General features: G+C 47.8%; 1 protein-coding gene and 1 long non-coding RNA gene across 3 annotated transcripts in view; both read left to right on the top strand.

Annotated features, from left to right (window-relative positions):
• The window catches only part of LOC135815681 (mucolipin-2-like), a 32,862-nt gene extending 23,595 nt beyond the window's left edge, over nt 1-9,267 (top strand). Inside the window, exons 12-16 of one of the 2 annotated variants that reach the window (XM_065329002.1) lie at nt 2,981-3,103; nt 4,658-4,774; nt 5,600-5,704; nt 6,080-6,711; nt 8,531-9,267. In XM_065329002.1, the coding sequence (XP_065185074.1) occupies nt 2,981-3,103; nt 4,658-4,774; nt 5,600-5,704; nt 6,080-6,711; nt 8,531-8,567 (1,014 nt within the window). In that variant the 3' untranslated portion in view covers nt 8,568-9,267. The remainder of the gene's footprint in view (nt 1-2,980; nt 3,104-4,657; nt 4,775-5,599; nt 5,705-6,079; nt 6,712-8,530) is intronic. The other variant, XM_065329003.1, reaches the window with a different exon arrangement.
• Nucleotides 9,268-22,323: 13,056 nt separating this feature from the next.
• LOC135815679 (uncharacterized) lies at nt 22,324-23,550 on the top strand. The gene is made up of 2 exons (XR_010553319.1): nt 22,324-22,695; nt 23,378-23,550. It is a non-coding gene; the product is annotated as an uncharacterized LOC135815679 (long non-coding RNA).
• Nucleotides 23,551-26,249: the final 2,699 nt, after the last annotated feature.

Here is a 26,249-nt window from a genome sequence, read left to right as displayed (position 1 = left end):
AGGATCGGAGGCAACCCATCTGCTCCGGGAGCCTTATGGGCATCGAGATTACGAAGGATCTTTACAACGTCGGTGACCATGGGCTGCGAGATAGCCAACATAGAAGTCTGGCGATGGGGACCAGATGGGCAGTGAAGGTGTGTCCGGATGGGGTCTGAAACAGTTTGTGCAAAGGTGCGGGAGATACCGATGTGATCAGTCCCTCCTAAAGTGTCCTTGGTATGTCTGTGAAGCAGACCATTGAGTAACTGCCATTGGCCCCTGGGCTGTTTACGGACGGACATGAATTGGTGTTGATAGTACTGGGAGCGGAGACGCCTGTTCATTAAAGTTCCCTCGCGCCGAACTCGACGATATTCTTCTAAAGCTGCTGGGTCACTCGCTTTCTTACATGCTCGGCGGTGGAGGTACTGTCGACGTGCGAATAGAAAACGTAGTTCTGGAGTGATCCATGGCTTAGGCGATTTCTTGTGTAGCTTTATGTTCTTGACCACATATGGATCAAGGTCATCAAGGACACCTCCAATACTGCCGTGCCATTTATCCACGAGTTCATCAGCGCCAGTGCTAGCAGTGACATGTCGTCCTGTCTCAGTGAGGGCCGAACCAATCCTGTCAGACAGATCATCAAAGTCCAGGGTGGAAAGCGGTTTCTTTCTAGTCCTAACTCGGAGATGACCTGGTCTGTCAAGGTGGCATTCAAGGTCTAGACTAGCTTTCACGACAAAGTGATCGCTAATTGGATCAGGCATTACACTGACATCAACAGCTACAAGGTCGCCAGTGATACAAATAGGGTCCAAACATGAATCGGAGCGGAATCTGGTTGGCTCTGTTACAACGTTATGAACACAGTGGGTTGCACACATGTTTCGGAAGTGAGCGGGAGCTTGATCAGACAAGCAATTGACATTAAGGTCGCCGAGAATGCATAGTGAGCTGTGCTTCACGCTTCGTGTTACGTTGTCTATGTAGGCAGTGAATGTATCCCAGAATCCTACCCCTGATGAAGGGGGTCGGTAAACACATATCAGTGGTAAACGCCAAGTGACGTGTCCAGGGCTGCGAAATTCAAGCAGCACACTTACTGCTTCTAGTTCACTGTCACACGGACTCAAATTGATATGCACGTACGTCATCGGTATAGTGCTACGAACATATATTAGCACACCACCTCCGCCTTTCCCTCTGCCTCTGTCTCGTCGAATGTGGTCGTAGCCTTGCAATGCAATAAACGAATCTGCAATTGAAGTGTCTAGCCAAGTTCCGGTAATGCATAGTATGTCCAATGTATGAGTAATAATTAAATCCTGTATATACAATAACTTGTTCCTGATACTACATAATTATATTTATGTGACAAATATTTCATTTACAATGCCAGTGCGTTGTTGGGGTATCCGCTGGACTGGAGTCCACGCCAGCAGCTGCCGTTCCACTTTCGCACCCCTAGGTGGTCTTTGAGAGATGCATGGCGATTTCTTCGTCTGTCATGGCTTTGCCCTTCAACATGATCACGCATCGAGGCAGAGTACATCGGATGCCATTCTGTCGCAGTTTCCGAAATGTAGGCCAGACGTCATTTCGCTTAGATTGTTCAGTACGAGTGAGATCATGGGACACGTAAACAGGTTTGCCACCTGTAACTGCTTCTTGCTTCCTTTTCATGAGGAGTTCCTTCCCACTTTTGGAGAGGCATACACGTACAGGACGGGGCTTGCTGGGAGCTGTGCCTGATCCGTTTGTTGTGTTACGCCTCCCCAGTCGTTCTGCACTAAATATGTCAGACGATCTGACCCCGCCCGGGATCAGTTCACGAACTGTCTGCACCAATGCACCCTCCTCCACAGCTTCAGGAACTCCCCGCAGGACTACGTTATTGGAACGTGCTATCTGCTCAGCCTGCTCCTCAAAGTAAGTTTGAGCCATATTTGGGGTGGAATGTGCAACCTCCCCCAGTCTAGTCGCCAGCCTGTCTACCTCCTGCCGGAGCCCAGTAATGGCGGATTTTCCGCCATTGCCTGGAGAATCACTGATGCATGTAGCAGACGCAAGCCATGCCACTTCAGTTGTCAATTTCTCGTTCGCGGAACGGAGCTCCTTCAGGTCACTCTCCGCTCCTGCCACTTTCTTTTTCCACGGTAGCCAATCTCTCGTCAAAAGGCGACATCAGTTCCCTCTTATTTCTCGCCAAGTCCTCTCGGAACTCCGAGGCAAATTGTCTTGGGTCTTTAGTAGGTACATTACTTTGTCCAGAGGGACTGATTCATTAGGACTTACGCCAGTTACGGGCCTGTCTGTGCCAGGTAGGCGAGCCGATTTTGGAATGGTGATCGGCCTGACAGTGGTGGTCCGACTCAGCTCCTCAGCTTCCGACCCAGAGAGCATCAAGCTCTCCGCTGGGCTTGCCGGTTTGGCCTTGCGGCCAGCTCTTCGGCCCATCTCCTGGACGGGTGTTGGGGATATCATGTCAGGGCTCCCAGTAGGGGTTCCCACCCTCTCACGACCAGCATGAGGGGGGGGGGGGGGGGTACCCGACGCAAAAAATCTTCACTGCACTCGACATTGCGAAAAAAAGTATTGCTTGGTATCACGACCGTGCTTGTGTGCAGTTGTGTGGCATACAGTGAAACCTGTGTATGCCGACCGCTCAAGGGACCTTACAATGCGGGCGCTGTGTACAGGTGGTCGTCGTATCCAGGGTCATATTGACTAGAGAGAGCGCCCCTTGGTTCTTGTTGTAGTGTGAGGGAGTTGAAAGGGACATTTTCTGGAGTTATTAAATGATGGATTTTTCTTCTTAAATCGTTAAACGCTGTGCCTAGGGTGAGATTGAACTCTTACCGTAACATTGGTTTGCCACTCCACACCAAGCGTATCCGATGATCTCATTTTCATCACCTCTAAACATCTCAGTTTACTCGGGTTATGTTTGCGTAACTATCTGGATATCTTGTGTGTGTGTGTGCCTCCACTGCAGGTGTTGCTTGTGACGCTGCGCTGTGCACTGCCTAGTCTGATGCGCTTCATGCTGTGTAGTGGTATTCTGTACATGGCATTTGCCTTCTGTGGCTGGATAGCGCTGGGTACTTACCACGTCAAGGTACGGAGGACCTTCCGTGCTGGACAAAGCTTTAGAATTACGTGTGTGTGTGTGTGTATGTGTGTATATGCATGCCTATATGTGTGTGTGTGGGTGCCTGTGGGTGGGTGCGAGCATGTGTGGGTGTACGCACATGTATCTTTGCCGTCCACAGTCATGCACATCCGCACTGGAACTGCAGTGCATAAGATCTCCACTGAGCAACGTATAAGATCTCCGCTAAGCAGTTTATAAGGTCTTCACCGAGCAATGCATAAAGCTACAAGTATATGGTCTCCACTGAGCAATTTATAAGAGTTCCACCGAGCAGTGTATGAGTTCTTCACTGAGCAGTGTACATACAGCACTGGTCAGTGGTAGTTCAGCCACAGTTATGACTTTAGCGCACCGCCAAGTAGCCAACAATGCCTCCCTGTCCACTACCGGAGTATAGCGTCTTGTTCCTCTCAGGCACGTTTGACGACAGTCGGCTACGCTGCCACCGATTCGGTAATATAACTTGATGAGGCTCTTCCGTTCTCCCGCTTCACCTCTGATCCCGCCTGGTCCAGTAACAGACTTCCGACACGATCAACTGTCAAACTCTTTGCCGTGTTGCAGGTTCCACTAGACGCTGAGCAAAATCTTTTGGATTTAGCCTCAGACTATGTGTAATGCTATTTACCAATGGAGCTCTGTTCGATGTTTGAGTGGATTCTTTCTTCAAGGCTATGACATATTCTTGTTGAGCTGGACAGTTTCAGACCAGGGTTCTACCTGTTCATGTAAACATGGTATTTTATCACTCAAATTATCACTCAAGATGCTTGTAGAAAAGAAAAAAGTCCAAGGAACTACAAGTTACACTATACTGTCCACTAACACCACCAGTTACTAAACAATCAGCTCATGCGATAACATTGCACGACACTGACCGACGGTACTCATGTTCTACAACTGTCTGGCTAACAGCTCTAGCACACCCCGGATGCACACTCCAACAGCCTTCCAACTTGGCATATATAGCGTAACTTGTAGTTCCTTGGTCCTTTTTCTTTTCTATAAGGCCACACGTTTTTATTTCTACGTTTCTCGTCACCCGCGCGCATACGATTCAGGAGTCTGGAAAAAAATAAAAAAATGACCGAAAAATAAAACAAGTTTATTGACCTTTGTTCACACTAAAATCCACCAATACACCATGCAAAAGCCTGCACGACACATGATGCAAGGATGGCATTTTTGTGCGCAATCTAGCTGCACATGCTCAGATTGCGACAGAAGCTCCTATGGCCTACCACACACTAGTTGCTAACTATGGATGCTATTTTGCATGGTGTATTGGTGGATTTTAGTGTGAACAAAGGTCAATAAACTTGTTTTATTTTTCGGTCATTTTTTTATTTTTTTCCACCTCTCGCATACGTTTTTAGATTTTCAGGTGACGAGAAACATAGAAATAAAAACGTGTGGCCTAAATTTATCCTTGACTCTCCATCCGAGTACAATCAAGATGCTTGTCTGTGTGTAACTTACGTGCTTGTCTGTGTGTAACTTACGTGCTTGTCTGTGCAGTTCCGCAGTCTGACCGTGACTTCAGAAACACTCTACTCTCTCCTTAACGGTGATGACATGTACCGAACGTTTGAACTGATGCCCAAAAAGCCGATCGGGCCATATATTTTCTCTCAGGTAGGTGTGCGTGTGTGTATGTGTTTGTGTATATGTGTGCATGCATGTGTATTCGGGTGTGTGTGTGTGTGTGTGTTTGTGTGTGTGTGTGTGTGTGTGTGTGTGTGTGTGTGTGTGTGTGTGTGTGTGTGTGTGTGTGTGTGTGTGTGTGTGTGTGTGTGTGTGTGTGTGTGTGTGTGTGTGTGTGTGTGTGTGTGTGTGTGTGTGTGTGTGTGTGTGTGTGTGTGTGTGTGTGTGTGTGTGTGTGTGTGTGTGTGTGTGTGTGTGTGTGTGTGTGTGTGTGTGTGTGTGTGTGTGTGTGTGTGTGTGTGTGTGTGTGTGTGTGTGTGTGTGTGTGTGTGTGTGTGTGTGTGTGTGTGTGTGTGTGTGTGTGTGTGTGTGTGTGTGTGTGTGTGTGTGTGTGTGTGTGTGTGTGTGTGTGTGTGTGTGTGTGTGTGTGTGTGTGTGTGTGTGTGTGTGTGTGTGTGTGTGTGTGTGTGTGTGTGTGTGTGTGTGTGTGTGTGTGTGTGTGTGTGTGTGTGCACATATGTATGTGCATATGTGTATGTGCAGGTGTGTAGAGAAACTGCAACTGCTGATGTCAATAGAGATGAAGAGAATCACAGCTATAACGTGTCACTACATCAGCCATGATAGATATGGCGATGCTTTACGACTTGGCGTATGGGAGTTACGTTGGATTTTGCTGCAAATACTTCGAAGTACATGTAAATGACTGATTTCGGCTCTTGAAGAAGCCAACATTCTTACTTCGCTTGGTGTCTCTTTCACGAATATGAGGTCAGTACTTACCACCAGCTTTGTTATCTGTGCTTCTGCCTGTAGGTGTATCTCTACATCTTCATCAGCCTCTTTATCTACTTTGTCCTGAGTCAGTTTATTGCTCTGATCACGGAGACGTACACAGAGGTGCTCAAGATGAAGGAAGAGGTAGGGTCCACTGCCATGCTGATGGTGCATGGTTCATACCGGTTGGACATGTGAACGTACATGCGTGGTCTGTATGTACTTCTTGCGTATTTTCACTCAAGCTGGATTTGAATGTACAGTAAAATGCTGAGAAGACCTGCTTGTCCCCCATGGGCACCAGGAAAGTGTGCATGTACATGTAAAGACAAGCAACTTAATGTGTGATCTCTCTCCTCTACAAGGAGACGTCTGAGCGCTGCTTTTCTTAGCTCTTACTTTTGCGTAGGGGTGAAGGTTGGCGTTAAGATCCCGAGTTTGAGTACTCTGATTTTCTCCGATTGAATATTCGAGTATTCTACTTTTGCGTGTGTGCTCTGCTGCTGCTGCTGCTGCTAGGATTACGAGCATTTGAATGCGTGCGGCCACATCCTGCGGCTTCTGGAGGTCGACATTGACGGATCAAATGCGGACATCGACGCTATGTTTGCCCGTGGCGATGACTCGCTGTGCCCTTCGCCGACGGAGGACACGGGAATTGGCATAGTGAGTGGGGCAGCGACTACACCACCACAGACACCGCTGCCTGCAAGCACACCCGGCACCGCGTACCACAGCCGATCGTCGTCTTCCAGCGACGGCACGCCTACTCCTCGCAGCCTGCCGAAGACCAGTCCCGTCGACGGCATGGCCGTGCGAGGCAGTGCCGACCCTGCTGCGGCATCCCCCGCCAGCACACACGCTCGTCCAGCGTCTGCTGATTCCAGTGCACCAGTAGCTACTTCTCGCAGTCGGGCAGCAAAGGCAGGTTCCAGTCCTGCCAAGCTACCAAAGGCGCAGGACTCTTCTGCTTCTACTTCTAGTGCCCGTGTCCTAAACAAATCTTCTACAGTGCTCATCCCCCAGCAAGTCCCCACCAATACTGAGTCATCTGCCATGGTAGCCACTTCAGTGTCCCTGTCCCTAATACGTCACGCCACCCCTGAACATTCTAGTTCGCAGGGCAAGACTAAGTCTACCCAGCAGCACAAGTGAGTGCATGTCCATTGTCCTTTGGTGTGTGTGTGTGTGTGTGTGTGTGTGTGTGTGTGTGTGTGTGTGTGTGTGTGTGTGTGTGTGTGTGTGCGTGTGCGGGTGCGGGTGTGCGGGTGCGGGTGCGGGTGTGTGTGCAGGCGTGTGTGTGTGCAGGCGTGTGTGTGTATGTGTGTGTGCGTGTGTGTGTGTGTGTGTGTGTGTGTGTGTGTGTGTGTGTGTGTTGGGGGAGGGGGGAGGGGTTGCGTAGGTACTGCATGCATGTGTGTGTGTATGTGTTTGTGTTGGAAGGAAGGATGAGTGCATGCATACAGGTGTACGTGTGGGAGCAAGAGTACATAACCCCCAAGAGTGTGCGACTGCCTGCACAACCTCTATGCAGTGCTGCGACGGCAGAACTTCACATCACGTGACATGGTTCAAAAGGTTACACTGGCAAACAGTGCAAAGTGACCACAAGAGAGTTGTACCCAAAGCTGGGTTGCGTACAACCCTGTATCTATCATGCACAGAGTGCAAATAATGTGTACTGGTTCATCACGTGATGTGAAGTTCTGCCGTTGCAGACCCCATAGCTGGAATTGCACACTCTTGGTGGGAGAGAGGGGGGGGGGGGGGCATGTGGGTGACACCGACATACACGCTCGCATGCGCGCGCCCTGAAATCAAACCTTGATTCTCGTGTTGTAGAGAGTGTGTGCAAACGAATGCTCCAAGTCTCTACTCTTGTTAAATACAGGGTAAGCAGCAGCATTCGGCCCCGTACAGATTTCCCATCAACAACACACCATAACTGCGCTCTCCGGCCGACCTCGACATGTTGCCACAGCACAGCATCAGCAAAGCGACACATCCGTTGCTACTGAGTTCCTTCATAAAGCTGTTTCGAGTACTAGTATTAAACTCAGCGGATATTCAGGTGGATGTCAAACCACGGCGCAGTGTTAAGAGTGAATGCCCCACGGGCCTCTCGAACGATATTAATGTGAGCGTGTGTGTTTTTCAACAGTGCCACTGCATTGCTAAGCCTCAGCAGTATCATGGAAACTGAAGAGAGTGCCTGTGATACTGCTGGAGCTTAGCAATGGAGACAGTGCGGTGCAGTGTGGTGAGTGAGTTGACGGAGTGCATGTCCAGCGTCAACTTGAAAAAAAAACACCGGTGCATATTTATTGGATACCGCCTTTTCTTCTTTCTTGACTCAAGCATGCCGTGCATGGATCTGAGACTGTGCCTATACAGCAGAGCATCTATTTTCCGAACCCTTCGGGCCTAGCGCCGGTCAGAAGGGGTTCGGACGAAGGAAATCTTCGTATAATGAGAGAGTCACAGATACGCATGCAGTATAAGGCTCATGCATGCATGTGATACAGTCCCAGTGCCCTGCTCAGTGACATGCCCAGTGCCCTGCCCTGTGACCTACCCAGTGCCCTGCCATGTGACATGCCCAGTGCCCTGCCCTGCCCTGTGACATGTCCAGTGCCCTGCTCCGTGACATGTCCAGTGCCCTGCTCAGTGACATGCCCTGTGCCCTGCTCAGTGACATGTCCAGTGCCCTGCCCTGTGACATGCCCAGTGCCCTGCTCTGTGACATGCCCAGTGCCCTGCCCTGTGACATGCCCAGTGCCCTGCCCTGTGACATGCCCAGTGCCCTGCCCTGTGTCATGCCCAGTGCCCTGCTCAGCGACCTACCCAGTGCCCTGCTCAGTGACATGCCCAGTGGCCTGCCCAGTGTGATTATCTTCCACATGATAATTGCACTGTTGAAGTCGTTTAACACATGGTGTGATTGTATGTGTGTTTGCTTGTTGCGTATAGGGTACATGACTTGACCGAGATTCCAGCACGGAAATAAGTGTGCCTAAATACCGGTGGTACCACTGCACTTTCGAATAAGTTAATCAGCCGCAACATGAGTGTGAAAGAATGCCAGCACCCGTGCACGTGCTGCCATGCTATGGATAGTCTACAAAATGGTCTGTTTGCAAAAGTAAGCATCACAGACTTCACAACTTGAGAAGGACATTGAAAATCTAGCTTATTACGCTACCGTCCTCCTTTTAACTTGAGTCCTTTCCCTTTTTAAAGCTTTCCCATTTGAAAGTTTTTTTTAAAACATTTTAATCCTCTTTTTCTGCAATCCTCGGTAACCTCTGTCTTTACGCCATGAAACTACATGTACCGTATGCCGTATGAAACGAAACACATCATGTCTCAATTGATACTTCAAGTAAATATTTTCTCCTTTAGACCTCTCTATGTTTCTTCTAGGCCTTCGTAAATCTATCTTCTGCTCTGTTTTGTCACGATGCAGCTCTCTTTCGTGATGAATATGAGGCTCCCTCCGCTACTCTCTCTCTCTCTCTCTCTCTCTCTCTCTCTCTCTCTCTCTCTCTCTCTCTCTCTCTCTCTCTCTCTCTCTCTCTCTCTCTCTCTCTCTCTCTCTCTTGCTGCTCTTACGTCTTTGCCGCAGTCTGATTTCCAAGGGACTGTCTGTGCGAAACGCTTGCACCTTGTGTGTTGGACTATAATATTTTTATTATTATAATATTTCGAAAGAAAAGGTGACAGCACCGACGCAATCCACACAGTCAAGTAAGCCAATTTCGTAAGCGAACGTTTTCGTTCCCTTCTCATCATGGGTAAATACAGGGAATAATGGAAAAATGTCAAACACAGCAACTTATAGAGCAAAAGCATAGATTGAGACCTCACGCTATACGTGTGGAAAAATAAAATTCAGCTGAACAAGTCAACAACAGGGTGAAGGTGAAGAAATGACTAAAACATAATGAAAACATCAATGAGAAGAAGCATTACTGACACTTTCACGAGGATTAGCGCCAAACAACTGAAGCGACAAAACATTTTCCTTCTGCAAGTTCTGGACACACAGTTCAGGGGACAACTTGCGAATATATAACGCTTCCAAAACAGACAAATGTAATACAGATCTGCCACAGGCCAAAACTGAGAAAACATCTCTGTACAACTCACGACAACTATCACTAACCGACAGATGACTCTTGATCGCCGATTGCTGACTGTTGGAATTTCTCGTCTTTTTTGTCACCTCCGATGTCGCAGCTCTTGACTCGTCCTTTTCACTGGGCAGTCGCCTTGTCACTTCCGATGCTGCAGGTCCGGTCTCATCCCTTCCATCATACCGCCCGGCCACTCGTCCGTTGTCTGACTCGTCCGTTGTCTTGATCACTGGCTTTCGTGGTGGTCTTCCACGCTTCCTCCCCGTGACTTACGCTCGTTGTCACTTCCAGTATCGTCGCCTGTTCGTCTCCTCCAGTACGCATCCTCACCTGGCTGCGAGTGACTCGTCGACTGGGTGTCCCTGGCATTGTCTTCTTCGGTGTTGTTTTCACAGGTCTGCGCCTCTTTGCTTTGCCGACTTGGGCCGGCCCAGGCCCAGCGCATGCCGTCGATGAAGTCGATTGTGCTGCTGCGCCAGACGAAACCTCGGACTGGGACAATGCTTCACGTGACGCAACCTCAGTCGACGCACATTTAGGAGGGCGACCACGTCGAGGACGAGAATCACGTGCGTGTACCGGGACTAACCTCAGCGGTACATGCTGACGGGTTCGTGCGCCAAGGTGCTGAGCAGTTCTGCCCACATACCGACTCTCACACTGCCGGCATTGAAAAAAGTAGATGATTTTACTTGTGGAAAGGGTAGGCAGAACATCCTTCAGCACCTTGAATGCACGAGTCGTCCCAAACGCGACATACAATTTGACGCACGGATAAGACGCAGTGACAATATGGCGAACTTCCTTCTCGACATATGCCGAACCAGAGCCAACCCGGGCAGGCGTAGTACTACCGGACATTTATCCGGTCCGTACGTCAGTGGTTTAGATAGTAGATCTACCGGTTTCTCGTCAAGTAATTTGGTCAGAAAATGTTTGGGATAGCCATTTTTCAAAAGTATGGAGGAAAGTCGATCCAACTGATCTTGCAATAGATGTGGGGAGCATATTCGATTGGCACAATAAACCAGGGCTTTAACCAAATTCCTTTTCCACTTTGTCACACCAGTCACACCACAGTCATACTGTAGCTCAGTTGGTTAGAGCATTGCTCGCGAATAGCAAGGTCCCTGGTTCGAGTCCCGGTGGTGTGACTGGTGATTCTTCTGTCCCCGGGGAAAATTGCAATTCCGCGGCCGCGTTTTTTTCCGCGTTTTTTTCCGCGTTTTTTTAAAAGACCGCGTTTTCCGCGATTTTCCCGCGTTTTTTGAACTTTTTTGTACACTACACGTACACACAGTGCACTGTTCGGTCAGCAACGTCTCATCGTGGCGGCTTTTTACTCAAATATGACGAGTGCTTACACCAGAGACTTGTAACTGATTGATTTCACTACATACTCACTGAAAATTGCCGCACATCAATATTATTCACCGCATATTTACCGCAAATTCACCGCAAATTATGCCATATTATGCCGCGTTTTTCCCCGCGTTTTTTGCGATTTTTTCCGCAATTTTCCCCGGGGACAGATTCTTTCTTTCATATCTGGCTTGCAAGTGTTGAGTTTCGGAGAGAAAAGAGCAGTACGTGGCATGTGGCCTATAATAATATTGGTGAGGTTTTGCATTCCGAATTTCGGTTCGGCGTTCTTCGGTCATTTGTCGAACATCAAAATGTCGAATTTTCGCTCCAACGTTTGTTTTGCAAGTCGAAAATGATGTGTTTTCATGTGAGCCCCAGCATCAGCAACGTCCTGTCCCGTGCTCCCTTTCTTGCTGATTCCAACGGCACTCCAGGCGATAGAGAGTAGACAGGCAGTGGAGAGGAGCAATCAGAAGTAGCTGGCGATGCTGATGCGCCCAAGACGCCTGCGAAGCAATGCCGAGATAAGAAACCTCTTTGAATAAATCACGCGCTAGCGCTCTTCTACAAGAAAATTCATCCGAAAAATATTTTCGGCAAAGTGAGCTTTTTCCGAACAAACATGCCGAATCTTCGTGTGCATTTTCGACCTCGCTCCCGCGTGCCGAATCTGTTTGCCGAATTTCGGAATGCAAAACCTCACTAATAATATGAGCCGCAATCAGCGAAAATTGATTGATTTTATTTTACTTCGCAAGTTCAAACGGGTTCCTGGCCCAGTTATATGAAAGCGAAGGATAGAATTTGCCAAAATCCTAATGAGCAACAGCATAGGCAATATTATCATAGAAGTGGAGCACTATGCGAGCGAGAATACTGAGAAGAAAGGAACATGTCAAAACCTGACGAAACACAACCTATTTCAGGCATACATAAGGAAGGCAGGCTAGCTTAAAATCTTGCAATCTGGATACGGTGCGCACCTCTCTAGGCAAACTGTTCCACAGCAATGCTCCTGCGGTGGCGAATCTCGTTTGGCCACACCGACTGCGAGCTGGCTGGCTGAGCAGACCATTGGCATGCTGATGGCGCGTACTTCTGCCGCTGCATGCTGCTGGTTTGAGAAGCTGGGCTAGAGCAAGGCTAGTGGAGTCATTTAGACAACGCCAGATGAAGATCAGGAGCTTTTGTTTGAAAAGTTCAGTGACGCGGTAAATCGAGTTGGCAGCCAGGAGGGGCTGCATCGCGGAACATGGCGGGCTGCCATCAATGCATCGGATCGCCCGGTTTTGCATGGCTTGCAGACGCTGAAGTTGGGTCACGCGGAGGGCTGCAGAGAAGCTGCAGGCACCATATAATTGGAAAGGCTTCCTGTCTGAAGCCTTTCCATACTGGTACTCGATGTTCCAGTTTTGTGACACGAGAATGGCACGAGAATTAGTGTACCGCTGAGTGTACCGCACTTGGTCGACACTTAGTCGACACGTTGTTGATACTTTTTTGACACGTGACCCCGTCAACGGTCTGCTTGTGCCAATGCCACTCGGTAAACGTCGATGTCGCGTACGACAAAGACGACTATCCCGTACGCGAAATAGTTGAGAATTGCATGACGTGGACCTGACGGCAAGGACAACTGCGAGGAGGCCCCTTTCGGTACCCCTGACGGGAAGGAGAACTGCAGAATCGACGAAGTCGAACGAGGAGGCCCCTTTTCCGTACCCCATACTGCAAAGTGCCATTGATGGATACCTTTTGCACCTGGAACGACTCCTTAAACGCTGTCGCGGCGACTATCCCGTACGCGAAATAGTTGAGAACTGCTGACGTGGACCTTTTGCACCTGGAACGGCCCCGTAAACGCTGTCGTGTCGGCGGAGTGAATGTGCAGGGTACTAGGGTGAAAAGAATTGCTGCAAAGACGTCCCCTCTACTAGGCTCTAGGCCTTTGCCTTTGGAGACATCGTCGGCGAACTGAATGTGCAGGGCGAAAAGAATTGCTGCAAAGACGTCCGCTCTAGGCCTTTGGAGACATCGTGGGAACTCCTTCCGGTACTATACAAACTGCTGACGTGGCCGTGGACATGTACTTGGAGAGTCATGGTGGGACTTCATGTACATGGATACATGGTGGGAATTCCTTCCGGCACCCCGTACCGCAAAGCCAACGGTGGGGAAGGAGAAGTGCAGACGTGCAGGAAGACGAACGAGGAGGAACCAGGACGAGCGAGCAATGGCAGGACTAGCTGGACCGTAAGTAATAGCTGAATTGTGCATGACAACTTGACATCCATGCGGCACTCGCCACTTGCCACTGCATATTTCTTGTCCACTAACAATGTCTCTCCTCTGCCCCCTGTGTGTCCACGGCCCTGTTGCTGAATTGGCCCGATGAATCGAATGTCTTCCGCAACTGGAACGGCCCCGTGAACGCTGTCGCGTCGGCGACTGAATGCGCAGGAGGGAAAATATTGCTGCGAAGACGTCTCCTCTAGACGACGGTAAGGCACCCCATTGATATGTTGCCAGTGTGTGCCAGGGTATCGCGCGATGGTGAATGAGGAATGAGGAAGGGTACGGTGGGACTGTAGACCTGTTACCTTCTACTAACACGTTATCAGGTGGAGAGTGTCTTGTACTCACGTTATCAGGTCGAGAGCGTATTGTAGTCACTCTCTCTATTCCTGCACTTCATTACGTTTAAGGTGAACGTATAACTTCTCAAAAAAATGTAATGGTCTACAGTCGTGTCGGAAGGGTACGGTGGGACTGTAGACATGTTACCTTCTAACACGTTATCAGGTGGAGAGTGTCTTGTACTCACGTTATCACTATATCAGGTCGAGAGCGTATTGTAGTCACTCTCTCTATTCCTGTACTTCATTACGTTTCAGGTGTACGTATAACTTTTCCAAAAAATTTAATGGTTCACGTCTTCAGATAGAGAGCGTATTGCACCCACTGTCTAGTCTCTGTAGTGCATTGAGATTTTGTTGATCGAACATGAAATGGATACACAGACAAAGCCAGGCCAAGTACGTGGCGAGATGTCGCCAGAAGAACGTCTTCAGGTAGAGAGCGTATTGCACCCACTGTCTAGTCGATTTTGTGGATCGCACATGAAATGGATACACAGACAAAGCAGGCCAAGTACATGAGAGAGTGGACGATGTGCAGATCGACACGGCCTGCGGGTACTTCATTAAAGTTACCCGTGACATAACTAGGATAAAAGTTAATCACTGCAAAAACATTGCCAAGTATGTGAGCACTTTGGACTTGACAGAAGAGTGCACGGGCGACGTTGACAAAACATACTGCGGTGACTGTCACTATCATGACAGCAGGGCACATCGCACGCAGCATCGCAGATCGTGTCGAATTGCGCATCATATTATTGCAAAATTGCTCCTGTGCATGCAAGTGGATTTCATTGCACTTCTCAGTTTGGGAAATGCTCGATTATGACAATTCTCCGTGTGAGTGCACTAGCCCTGAACAGACATGGGTGTCTCATAGCCTACCTCACGACCTTCTGCTTCCTTTCTTCATCACTTGTATCTTGCAGGTATATCATCCCGTGACGACCACATTAAAGTCTGAATTTGAAGTGTGAAGATGCTTCAGCAACCACATCGTACTTTTCCATTGCTTTCATTGTGCTTCTACTGTGCATGTGTGTAACTTGTGGGGTAAACATGTGATGACATTGTATGCTGGCGACACGGTCAGATGTTCATGCGTCTAACGTACACCTGCATGTTATGCATTGAAAAGGGTTTGCCACTTGCGATCCTGGGACGAGTATCAGGTCCGCTTTGTCCTGTGTGGGCTGTATCAGATTGCTGTTCACTTCTCTATCTGTTGGATATGTGACTTTCTGCAAGTTTCTGGTGTATGATGGCCACGTCCTTGCTTGTCACTTTGTATGATATTACATTCTGTATTCGCTGCTTCCATGGCATGGTCTGCAAACTGCAATCCTTGGGCAAATGTCATGTTTGCTATGTTGTGCTTTGGCCGTCAGCTTGTCTACACGCTGTAGTTGAATTATTTTTGTTTCACAACTGACTTCCTCAAGTACGGTGGCCACTGCTTTGTATGGCATTATACATGAAGAATTTCCTGTTTGTGTCGTGTGCATGTGCGTATGTGTGCGTGGCCACGTGTGTGTGCCGTGTGCATACACATGTTTGTGTATCTGTGTGCGGGGTAGCGAGGCGGGGAGGGCTGGTATCATCATATATATCAGTGTGTTATTGCAGTCGCATGGCTACATACAGTACATCGCACGCGTGGTCATCATGTTTACCTTCGGGGTTGGGGTGGGGAGGGAACGGAAAAAGAGCTGAAATTATCCATATAAAAATCGCTCTGTGAGCGGTTCTGAAAAACCTTTACTGGTACTGCCCCGTCGTAAAAGTAAGAAATTAGAACTGGCCCATTGTCCCCCCAAATGCGAACTGATCCACCTAAATCGCGAATGACGGGACCCGAACGCACCAGTAGCACGAGGTTCCTACCTGTGGATGCAGATGGGGACGTTGGTCCGGACCATAGGCCATGTACTGTACTAGCGGTAGGCTTCCCTATCAAAATAATAAATTCTACTGCTACTACTGGTGTTACCCTATGATAATTGCCGTGATCCTGTGCCCTCCCGACCTCGTGCTACTGGTGCGTTCGGGTCCCGTCATTCGCGATTTAGGTGGATCAGTTCGCATTTGGGGGGACAATGGGCCAGTTCTAATTTCTTACTTTTACGACGGGGCAGTACCAGTAAAGGTTTTTCAGAACCGCTCACAGAGCGATTTTTATATGGATAATATTATCATATCCGGCATGACAATAGCCTTTGTGTTCAAAACCATTTTGAACTTCATACTGTTCGTCTTCTTTTTGACATGCTCTCTTTCCATCGTCCTTAGCTTTTGTTTGTTGAGAGCTGTTTTGGCTTTCTCCTGTACCTCTGGGGGATGCCAAGTGATGGTTTTGAGAGGCTGGTGATGGCTGTGAGCGAGAGTTTGCCGATCGGCGTCGTCCTCGCTATAGCGATGAAAATACTAGTTACTGCGCACCTGGCAGATATCACAACACGTCGGAGCGTCCAGGAGCAAAGGAATCTTGGGTTTTCACTGGAATCTAGTTCCTCCAGCATCGTGTAGCCCACCGTCGGTGAATGGCGGTCCAGAAAGGTCGAACCTGGTCTTCTGCAGCATCTCGCAGTCCTGCGAAGCACACCGTGTACGCCTGCCATGTATAGGCCTTATGCACATTGTACAGATGCACGAAATCCCGTATAATCTTGTAGAATCCCGTAGACCCGGTTGGGTGTTGAATGTGCAGGACCCTATTGTGTTTACTGCTATTTCCACTATGAAATGGGCCATGAAGGCATTTCATACGAAATCTTTTTCCGGCAGAGATCTAGCTAGTCGTTAGTTCAATCCCAAAGTGAAGAAGGCTTAAAAAGTGATCGTTTGCCATGAATTGTGAGGCTAAATGGGTCAAACGCGCATGTATAGCACACAATGAACACCCAACCGGGTATGTACACACCTACGGCCATAGTACAGAACTTCGTACATCTGTACAATGTGCATAAGGACTATTGTACAAATAAAACTCATGCAGTAGTGGACTCTACAGTGATGAGTCTCAGCCTGTATGCTGCAAAATACACAGGAAATGTGACTGGTGTCTGTACACTCAGTGACTGGATGCCAACACCCCAGTCTTCTCCTGCAGGATCTGTTTGACATTGACATTATGCAGTAGGTCGGCATTGACCTGGTTTGGCAGCTATCGCAATAGTATCTGCCTGGTTGGATGTAGCAGGTTGGTGTTTGCTCGTCGTCCAGTCCGGAATTTTCTTGTAACTCACGGTGGAGTACGCGCAGGGTTTGTGATCATCCCTGTTCACTTAAATATTATCAAACACAACGTTCCCTTTGTCACTCATCTTATCCTGAGTACTGAATTTGCTGACAATATTGCACCACACCTCAGTTCCAGTGTCACAACCTACCGCCACTGCTGGCGGTGGCTACTGGTTCGTCAATGGCGGTGACCAGGCTGACTGACTAGCTTCGAGACAGCGGCCTCGTTGTCAACCCCGCGGCAGCCTGAAGGTTGATTTCATCGATCCAGCCTCAGCGCCATGTTGACGATGCCCTAGTGACTGTGTGTCATGGATTGCCTTGCCATCAGCGGTCATTGCCGTCCACCTTGGTGCAGCCGTCAACAACTGGCTCAGCCCATGGGAGTCTCAAGTGGACAAAGTTGTTGCCAACGTAGCTCAGAAGATTGGTGCATCGTGGTGTAGGTGAGCACATAACTAGGACTTCCCAGCGCCTATTTGTCCAGGCTGCGATACTATGTGACATGCTGTACTGCACATTCTTTTCAGCACTGCAAGGCCGGCAGCTGGACCGACTGCAGGGGCCGTGCACATGCAGGCCGCCTGTTGCCAGTGCAGCATTCTGGAACGTTCCTTCCTTCTGAGATCCGTGGAATAATAACTTTCTTTGCTTCAAAGCAAGTTGCTTACCTTTCTGTTGTGCTCCCAGTGTCCTTACAACAATAACCTACAGCAATGTTTTTATTTTCCTTTCCATTCCCCAACCAATGAATACTACAATGTCGATTCTACTTCTGAATACTTTAGTGTGTGCCCGCGCACGCACGTGTGTGTGTGTGTATACCTCACTCGCCACTCGAAGTTCTGTTCCCCATCACTGGAACACTGCCTGTTCTTTCAGGATCTGCCATCATCTGCGGATGGGCATTCAATGATTGTATTGTGTGTGTGTGTGTGTTTCATTCAGAATCAGATCCGCTATCGTTGCTATAAGAAAAAAATCTGTGGGTTCACATCCAATGCATTTGTAGATTTGCGTGCTTTTCTCGCCACGAGCGCATACATGGGACATTGTGTGTGTGTGTGTGTGTGTGTGTGTGTGCGTTTGTGTGTATGTGGATATTGTCTGTATCGGCTTTTGGTACTAATGTTCAGGTCTGTGCTTGCATGTGTGAACATGAAATTGTTCGGTTCTGTGCATGCTATTGCTATGTTGTATATTATTGTATGTATGTGTGCATTTCCACGAACAGTGAAGATGAGCGTGGAGAGTGCATTCATCCCTCATCAACCACTTCCCCTTGGGCTTACGAGAGTTTTTTCTGCGTACCTCTCATTTTTGTTTGTTTCTCTCTGATACTGTATTGATGCCGGTACCTGTACCTCGATGCGTTCCTCTATCTGCAGTCGCCTTTAACCTTCGGTCAAGTTAACGTTTATTGTGCTCTATTTATCGTGCGAATCAAAATAAACAATAATAACACAAGTCGTGCTAGAGTGACGACATGTGCGTGTAGTTGGGTTGATGCGATGGAACGTTATAATTAGGTGGAACAGAACACACATTGGGCAGTTTGATTGGGCATCATTGATTGTGCTCAGTCTAAACAGTGAACATAATAATTATCTCCAGTGACAGACTGTAGCGGCTAGCCTCCAATAGGTAGCTGGCACTAGTCGCTACTGCTTGTTTGACAGGTGCCACCAGAACCCCTGTTGTGTCATGCTATAGATGCACATGCCCTATTCTGGGGCATACTGGGGTACTTTGATTTTGTTGACTGCATGTAGACAGCATCCAATAGTAGTACTCGTAGACATTGGCTCTTTGTAGGTCAACCACCATCGCATGGATCGATCACGGTGACTATGCACTTGGAGGTTGGAATAGCCCGCGCTGAACAGATATTGCCATGGCCCAGGGAGTGAACTCGCTTACTTGACTATCCCGGTTTTAGTTAACCAGCATGAGTGGTGCAATTTGTCCATACCATGTTGCGAGCTCACAGTTGTTTGGGCAAGTTTTGAGCTGCACCACGAAACAAAGCGAAATAACGGCGTGACTGTAGAGCAAGGAAGCGGCGAGACGGCACTTCCAGGACGAGACAGGCAGTAGAGATGTGTTCACAGCACGAGCAACCTCTCAAACCCTGCCGGTACTCCACAGTTACAAGAAAATGTCGGACTGGACGACGCGCCAATGCAAACCTGCTACATTCACCCAGGCAGATAGCTGCCAAACCAGGCCAATGTCGACCCACTGCATACCGATATGTCAATGTCAAACAGATCCTGCAGGAGAAGACTGGGATGATATTGGCGTCCAGTGTACGGACACCAGTCACATTTCCTGCGTCTTTTGCAGCATACAGGATAGACTCATCACTATAAAGTCCACTACTTCGTGATTTTTATTTGTAGAATACATGACAGGAGTATTCAGTGTGCCTCGCAGGACTGCGAGATGCTGCAGAAGACCAGGTTCGACCTTTCTGGACCGCCATTCACCGACGGTGGGCTACACGATGCTGGAGGAACTAGATTCCAGTGAAAACCCAAGATTCCTTTGCTCCTGGACGCTCCGACGTGTTGTGATATCTGCCAGGTGCGCAGTAACTAGTATTTTCATCGCTATAGCGAGGACGACGCCGATCGGCAAACTCTCGCTCACAGTCACAGCCATCACCAGCCTCTCAAAACCATCACTTGGCATCCCCCAGAGGTATAGGAGAAAGCCAAACCAGCTCTCAACAAACAAAAGCTAAGGACGATGGAAAGAGAGCATGTCAAAAAGAAGACGAACAGTATGAAGTTCAGGGCTCACAGTCCAATACAAAAGCGTGGAGTCGCGCACGGCTTTGCGCGGATGTCACGTGATGACAACTGACCAATCACAGGCCTCTATTCTCCTCTATTCTCAAATCTTTGATCTTGTCCACTACATCGGCCCTGATGTCCACGAAGCTGGGATTCGCTGTGCTGATTCAAAACCCCCAAACTCAGTGATCTACCGCAGCGTTTCACCATTTTCCCTCCAGTTTTCCGGCACGGATTAGCCAAAGTCTGGTCGTTTTGGCTTCGATTTCGGCACAGCAAACGGAAAAGTGATCGGTAAATGTCTGGAGAATTCCACGCTGAAAAAAATAAGCCATAGATGATCAAAATCCGCCAAGAATGAGATGTAGTGGACATTTTTGAGTGAGTGCCACTCAGCGCGCAGAACGCCAAAAGTGCAAAAGCAGCACCAGATCAAACAACAAGAAAAACGCATGCATGCAGCGGAACAGCAACGCGCGCCGTCCAACAGAAAATCATTGCGCACAGATTTTTCAGTGTTCTCTCCTCAGTTCGCCCGCGGAGTTGGTTGCTGTGCTTTCGTTCTCGCTGGAGTTCTTGTGGCAGCGCATTTCGCCATCATGGAGGAACTGGTACCTCTGGAAACCTGGCCTTTAGTGGCCCTCAACTAACGCCTGGCGGATTTGCTGGTCCCGTTCGCCTCCATCCGATCAGCAGCTCCGTGTTGTATGTTCTCGGCGTTACCTGCCTGGCGAGCTCTGACTCGTTTGTTTGTCTTCTTACCTGTGGAATATCGCGATCGCTCATTGTAGCATCAGCATTTGGTCGAACAGCGGCTACATGACATGAATTTCCTGGGACTAGCACAGGTTGCCTTTCGCCTTCTCCTTCGGTGGACCAATTCTACAAGGCACAGTGAAAGGCAAGTCGTTGCCGAGGGCTGGCAGTAACTGTTCAGTGTTGCAGTGCAATTCCCAGTGAAAATAATAAAGCAAACTATTTCCACTGGAGTATGCACGATCGTAAAAGCACAAGATCGAGACGAACGGAAACGAGAATGGTTTGACACTGCATGCCAAGAGAAGCGAGGAAAGGACAGGTCCGACCAAAATATCGCGAACATCGGCTCTATAGATCTACAAGACAAGAACAGGCTACTCAAGCCCAGGTTCTTTCTCTTTACTTCTTTGTTCTGTTGGGATGCGTAGGATGTACACGATCTGTGCTCTCGTGGGGTCACGCGACTCACGTGCACCAAACCCGCCCTCGCACGACGCTTTTGTCGATCCTGCATACCGACTGTGAGCCCTGAAGTTCAAATGGGTTTGAACACTCGTACCACCAACTATACCACTTTCAATAAAATTAATCGTGACGCCATTTTGTTTTAAAGGGGAAGTGCATCGATTTTTCGAGTATAGTCCAGAAGAAAGACAATTTGATATCGGTTCGAATGCCATATCTCTCGCTTCCATACGATAAGCCAAACTTGCCAAATCGCCAATTGTATACTCACGTTGCCATAGCGACCAGCGCAGTGATGACGTACGAAAGGCTTAGCTCCACCACAGAGAAGGTCGATCACTGCAGAATTTGGTCATTTTCAATTGGTTTATTGTATTCACGAAGTGAAAGAGAGGCTATGTTCAATGCTGTAAGTGCAGTGAACTGTTTGTTAGTAGTCCTCTCGGTTGTGTACTGGGACGTGACACCGACAGGAGAAAGCTGGAGCGCGGAGACACCAGCAGACAAGCGAAAATAGTGACGAACAAAATGCTGAAATCTTGGTTGGGACAAATCAGACGTTCAGCATTTCCCCCAACCAAGGACCATGCCGTTTGCTCTTTCCACTTCCTGAAGATGAATGTGATGCTTCCTGGCGACTCTCCTATCTCTCGTAATATCTTCTGAAGCCAGGTGAGACGACGGGTGGTGGAGATTGACGAATGAAATAATGTCGTAGGTTTGAAAGTTTGCTGAAAATGTCTCAGGAGAGACGGCGAATTCCAAGCATCTTGTCCTGGAGGAAACCATTTCCTAGGCACAGTCAGCCTAGGGAAATGCATGAGAAGGGCGACAAATAGTTCACGGCACTAACAGCATTGAACACAGCACTTCTTTCACATCGTGAATACAATAAGACAATTGAAAATGACCAATTATTTATGCAGTGATCGACCTTCTCTGTGGAGGAGCCAAGCCTTTCGTACGTCATCACTGCGCTGGTCGCTATGGCAACGTGAGCATACAATTGGCGATTTGGCAAGTTTGGCTTATCGTATGGAAACGAGAGATATGCCATTCGAACCGATGTCAAAATTAATTGTCTTTCTTCTGGACCCTACTCGAAAAATCGATGCACTTCCCCTTTAAAGGGGCACTCCGGCTTCATTTTCGACGCCGAGTTTTCGATGCCAAGACGAAGGTAGGTGAAAGAGAAGACCCCTCGAACAAGAACGAGTTTCCAGAAGCGATCGAGTCGAGCAGGAAGACGACTTTTGAATTTCGGCCGAGCGAGCGCTGATGACGTAATGAGGGATTAGCTTGCCAGTGGAAATCTGCGCACATACATTTCACACACTTTTTGGCCAATTTTCAATCGAAAAAGAGGTTGTTTGCTATGTTCTCCCAACGCCGTGAGCGATCCCGTCTTCTATACCCTTCCAGGTACCCTGAAGGTCCTCCAGAGGAGAATTTATCTCCATCAAAGCGTTGTTGATCCGCTAAATTCGTCTCGAGACATATTCACCCAGTGCAGTGCTGATAAATGTAGAATGTTGAATCTGTGATAATTGTCGACGATGGAGAGAAAGGCTGATAGCCGCTGTCGCAGGGAGAGTGAAGCTGCTGGAAGTAACAACAGGGAGCCCGTTTGTATCACCTGAACAACCAGACTTCAAAGCAGCTTGACCAAATCGGAGGGTGCCTCGTTGCTTATCGTGAATATTACACCGACATGAATTACTACAAGTATACTGGTGAGTTTTTATCTTGTTTTGTTCGTATGCTAGTACCCTGGCCTGGAGTTCTCGTTAGCAAATTCCTATTCCCTGGCGTTTTCTAAACATTCCGTGTAGGACTGAATACGTGATCAAGTATTCCGATTTGGGTAGATGTGGAATTTGGACATGTATTTTTATTAAAAAAATTATTTTCCAAATAGAGCGTTTGTAGAGAAATGGTTGCCCAAATACAACAAAATTTATTCTGCAGTTCTACAACTAACTTGTACTGAAATCCAGTCGAAGTAAAAATGATTCTTCATGACAGTTGGGGTCAATGAAATCTGATCCAGGCATAACGAATGGTGACGCCTGCCACCCCGGGAACGAATGCCCATTTGGTGGGGGATACCAAAGTACTCGAAAGTAGTGCGTGTTTCAATGTGGCATGGAAGTTTTATATGATCTCTGGTCAATGCAACATACGATAGCCATCATGAATTGCAGGCCTCGAACGCAACTCCGACCAGAATTGGCAGTTCCCTAAGTTAGATGCTTTATAATTCCATGGCCCCAGCTGTAGTTATAGAGGGTTTTTGCACATTATTCTTATAGTCGATAGGTTTATACTGATGGCCACAAACAACGGCAGTTCAAACTTCACTGATGTGTTCATGAGCTGAGAGATTTCTCTCCACTATTTCTGTTGTGCACACAGGTCTGTCCAATATGCATTGACCGTATTGGGTATGGTACCTGCTCTGAGAAGGGAATCGCTGGAGCCGCAGTCCAACTATACAGGCTTTCAAGAAACAGAGAGGAGCCATCTTTGCAAGCTGATACCTGATGTGTACCGACAGAATTCTCACGAGATAGCTTACAGACTACGCCTGGTGTATACTTCATAGTACTCCTTCGACTACTGTCTAGAATCAAGTCGACTGAAGCAAGTTCAAACAACTCTGGCTTCAAACGAGCCATCGATTAGACAAACAAAACATTCTCTCATATACTAGAGCACTCTGACAACTCACGACCTATTCCTAACGATTGCCACCGCTTATAAATATGTAGAGTACTGATTGGAATGTGCTCACAATCTCAACAATCCAGTGCTATAATTATTTGAACTATGTGTTCCTTCCATAAATGTTGTATCCACATATAATCCACAGTGCTGCAAAGTTTCAGAGTTCTCAGAGTATCAAACAAAATTATTTCAAATACAGTGAAATAGTTCGTGGACATTATAGCGTAACTTGTAGTTCCCTGGTCCTTTTCTTCGCTATAAATTAATCCTTTGCTCTCTAGCCACCGGCGAGTCCAACAGTGAAATTGTTAGTTCATATTTATGTGGGTATGTGGGGGGGGGGGGGGGGGACATATTTCTATATAAGGGACCTGCAACTGTAATACCACAGTACAGTAGATAGCAAATATGTAGAAAACAAAAATGCATGTTCCCATCATTGTACATGGACGGGCGCAGCAGGCCGAAGCTATCAGCCAGAACAGGATTTACAATCGCCTAGAGATACTTGAGCTATTCCAGTATTCTCCGTGAGCTGTCCCATTCCACAATGGTTAATGCCACCATTATTTCTGGTAGTATCCATGTGCATAATTCCAAGAACATCTCGGATTTTTCAGCAATTTGTGCCACGGCAAAAGACAACGCTTGACTCGGTCACTGGGGCTGTCAAACTTCGCATCACAAATGAACTTCAATTTCTCATCTGGTTCAAGTATATGTACTGCCATGACTTGACCATGCTTCATCCACAGCTGGGCGAAGATTGTGGCGTTGAATTCCATAGCGCACCTTCTTGCTGCCATGCAGGAATATGTTGAGAGAAGTGAACATATTTTTACTAAAAAAAACAACAGCCACTGAAGAGGATAACATTAGCAATAGCCTTGGGTGAATTTCCTGCAGGTACACGTTGTTGGTAGGTCTACTGGTCGGTCTCCATATCGTCAAGTTCAGAAATCACCTGTACTACACATCTTGTAGAAGGGATCCTGATCGAAAATTTTTCTGATCATAAAATTCACTAAGCTGAGGGCGAGACAAATACAGGTCGTCCCCCGTTAATACGAGTCCGGTTAGTACATAAACCCCGTTAGTACATAAGAAATCTCAAGTCCCGGACGAAACGTGGTCACTTCCATACAAATTTTGTCGGTTAGTACATAATCCGTTAGTACATAAACCCCGTTAGTACATAACATTTCTCCGTACCCGCATGCCACCTACCTCAATAGTACATAATTTGTTGGTCTTTTGGCCTTCGAGTGGAGGCACATCGTGTTCTAGTTTCTACTTGTGGACGCAAGTAGCTCAGAAATCAGAGCGCAAATCACAAACCGACAAGGTTCTGTGTTTTCCGAGTGACTGTACAGGCGCGGCTGGACATGTATCAGGTACAACTGTAGAATCTTCGCTGACTGTGACCGTTATAACATAATTTTTATGTTATAGCGAGGGAATCAAGAATATCTCGCTCCCTAGTCATGGTAGCAAGAAACACTCAGAACAGTTGAAAAAAGTGAAAAATTCTGGTACATAAGCAAGTTATGTACACTTTCGTTTAGTACATAAACCCCGTTAATACATAACATTTCTCAAGTCCCAGAGATTATGTATTAACGAGGGACGACCTGTAGTCAGTACTCCCCGATTCCGTCTAGCTGCTTTGATCAAGTGATGCTAACAAGCTCCCCGTTGTTACTTCCAGCAGCTTCACTTTCCCTGCGATAGCGGCTATCAACCTTTCTGTCCATCGTCGACAATTATCACAGATTCAACATTCTACATTTGTCAGCACTGCACTGGGTGAATATGTCTCGAGACGAATTTAGCGGATCAACAACGCTTTGCTGGAGATAAATTCTCCTCTGGAGGACCTTCAGGGTACCTGGAAGGGTATAGAAGACGGGATCGCTCACGACGTTGAGAGAACATAGAAAACAACCTCCTCTTCGATTGAAAATTGGCCAAAAAGTATGTGAAATGTATGTGCGCAGATGCATTTCCACTGGCAAGCTAATCCCTCATTACGTCATCAGCGCTCGCTCGGCCGAAATTCAAAAGTCGTCTTCCTGCTCGACTCGATCGCTTCTGGAGACTCGTTCTTGTTCGAGGGGTCTTCTCTTTCACCAACCTTCGTCTTGGCATCGAAAACTCGGCGTCGAAAATGAAGCCGGAGTGCCCCTTTAACATACAATGGCTAAATATTTTTCTCGCAATAATGACCGTATTCACCACAAGTGTGTTTATGTCCAGAGCCAACTCAAGTCCTGTATTATTTATCACCATGACAACAAGACTTCCGGGCTGAAATTCTTCTATGACAGGCATGAACACTTGCCTTACAATTGTTCGTGATTGTACGAAGTACATATTCGCTGTTGCATCAATTTTGCACCATTTACATTGTAGTGCCACTAGTGGTATCACCTGCATGCGTATTGAGTCAAACAAGGTTACCTCTGTATAATTATGCTTATCGTGGCTATCAAGAGCTTCGATGCAAATTCCCAGCTGACGAATGGTGTCCAGCTTGTGTTCAGCTCAGCTGGCACTCACA

The sequence above is a fragment of the Sycon ciliatum genome, chromosome 4 (assembly GCF_964019385.1).
Source record: "Sycon ciliatum chromosome 4, ocSycCili1.1, whole genome shotgun sequence".
In the NCBI taxonomy this organism is placed as follows: domain Eukaryota; kingdom Metazoa; phylum Porifera; class Calcarea; order Leucosolenida; family Sycettidae; genus Sycon; species Sycon ciliatum.
Note: the sequence above shows the minus strand (reverse complement) of the source record. Positions and strands in the feature narration are given on the sequence as shown.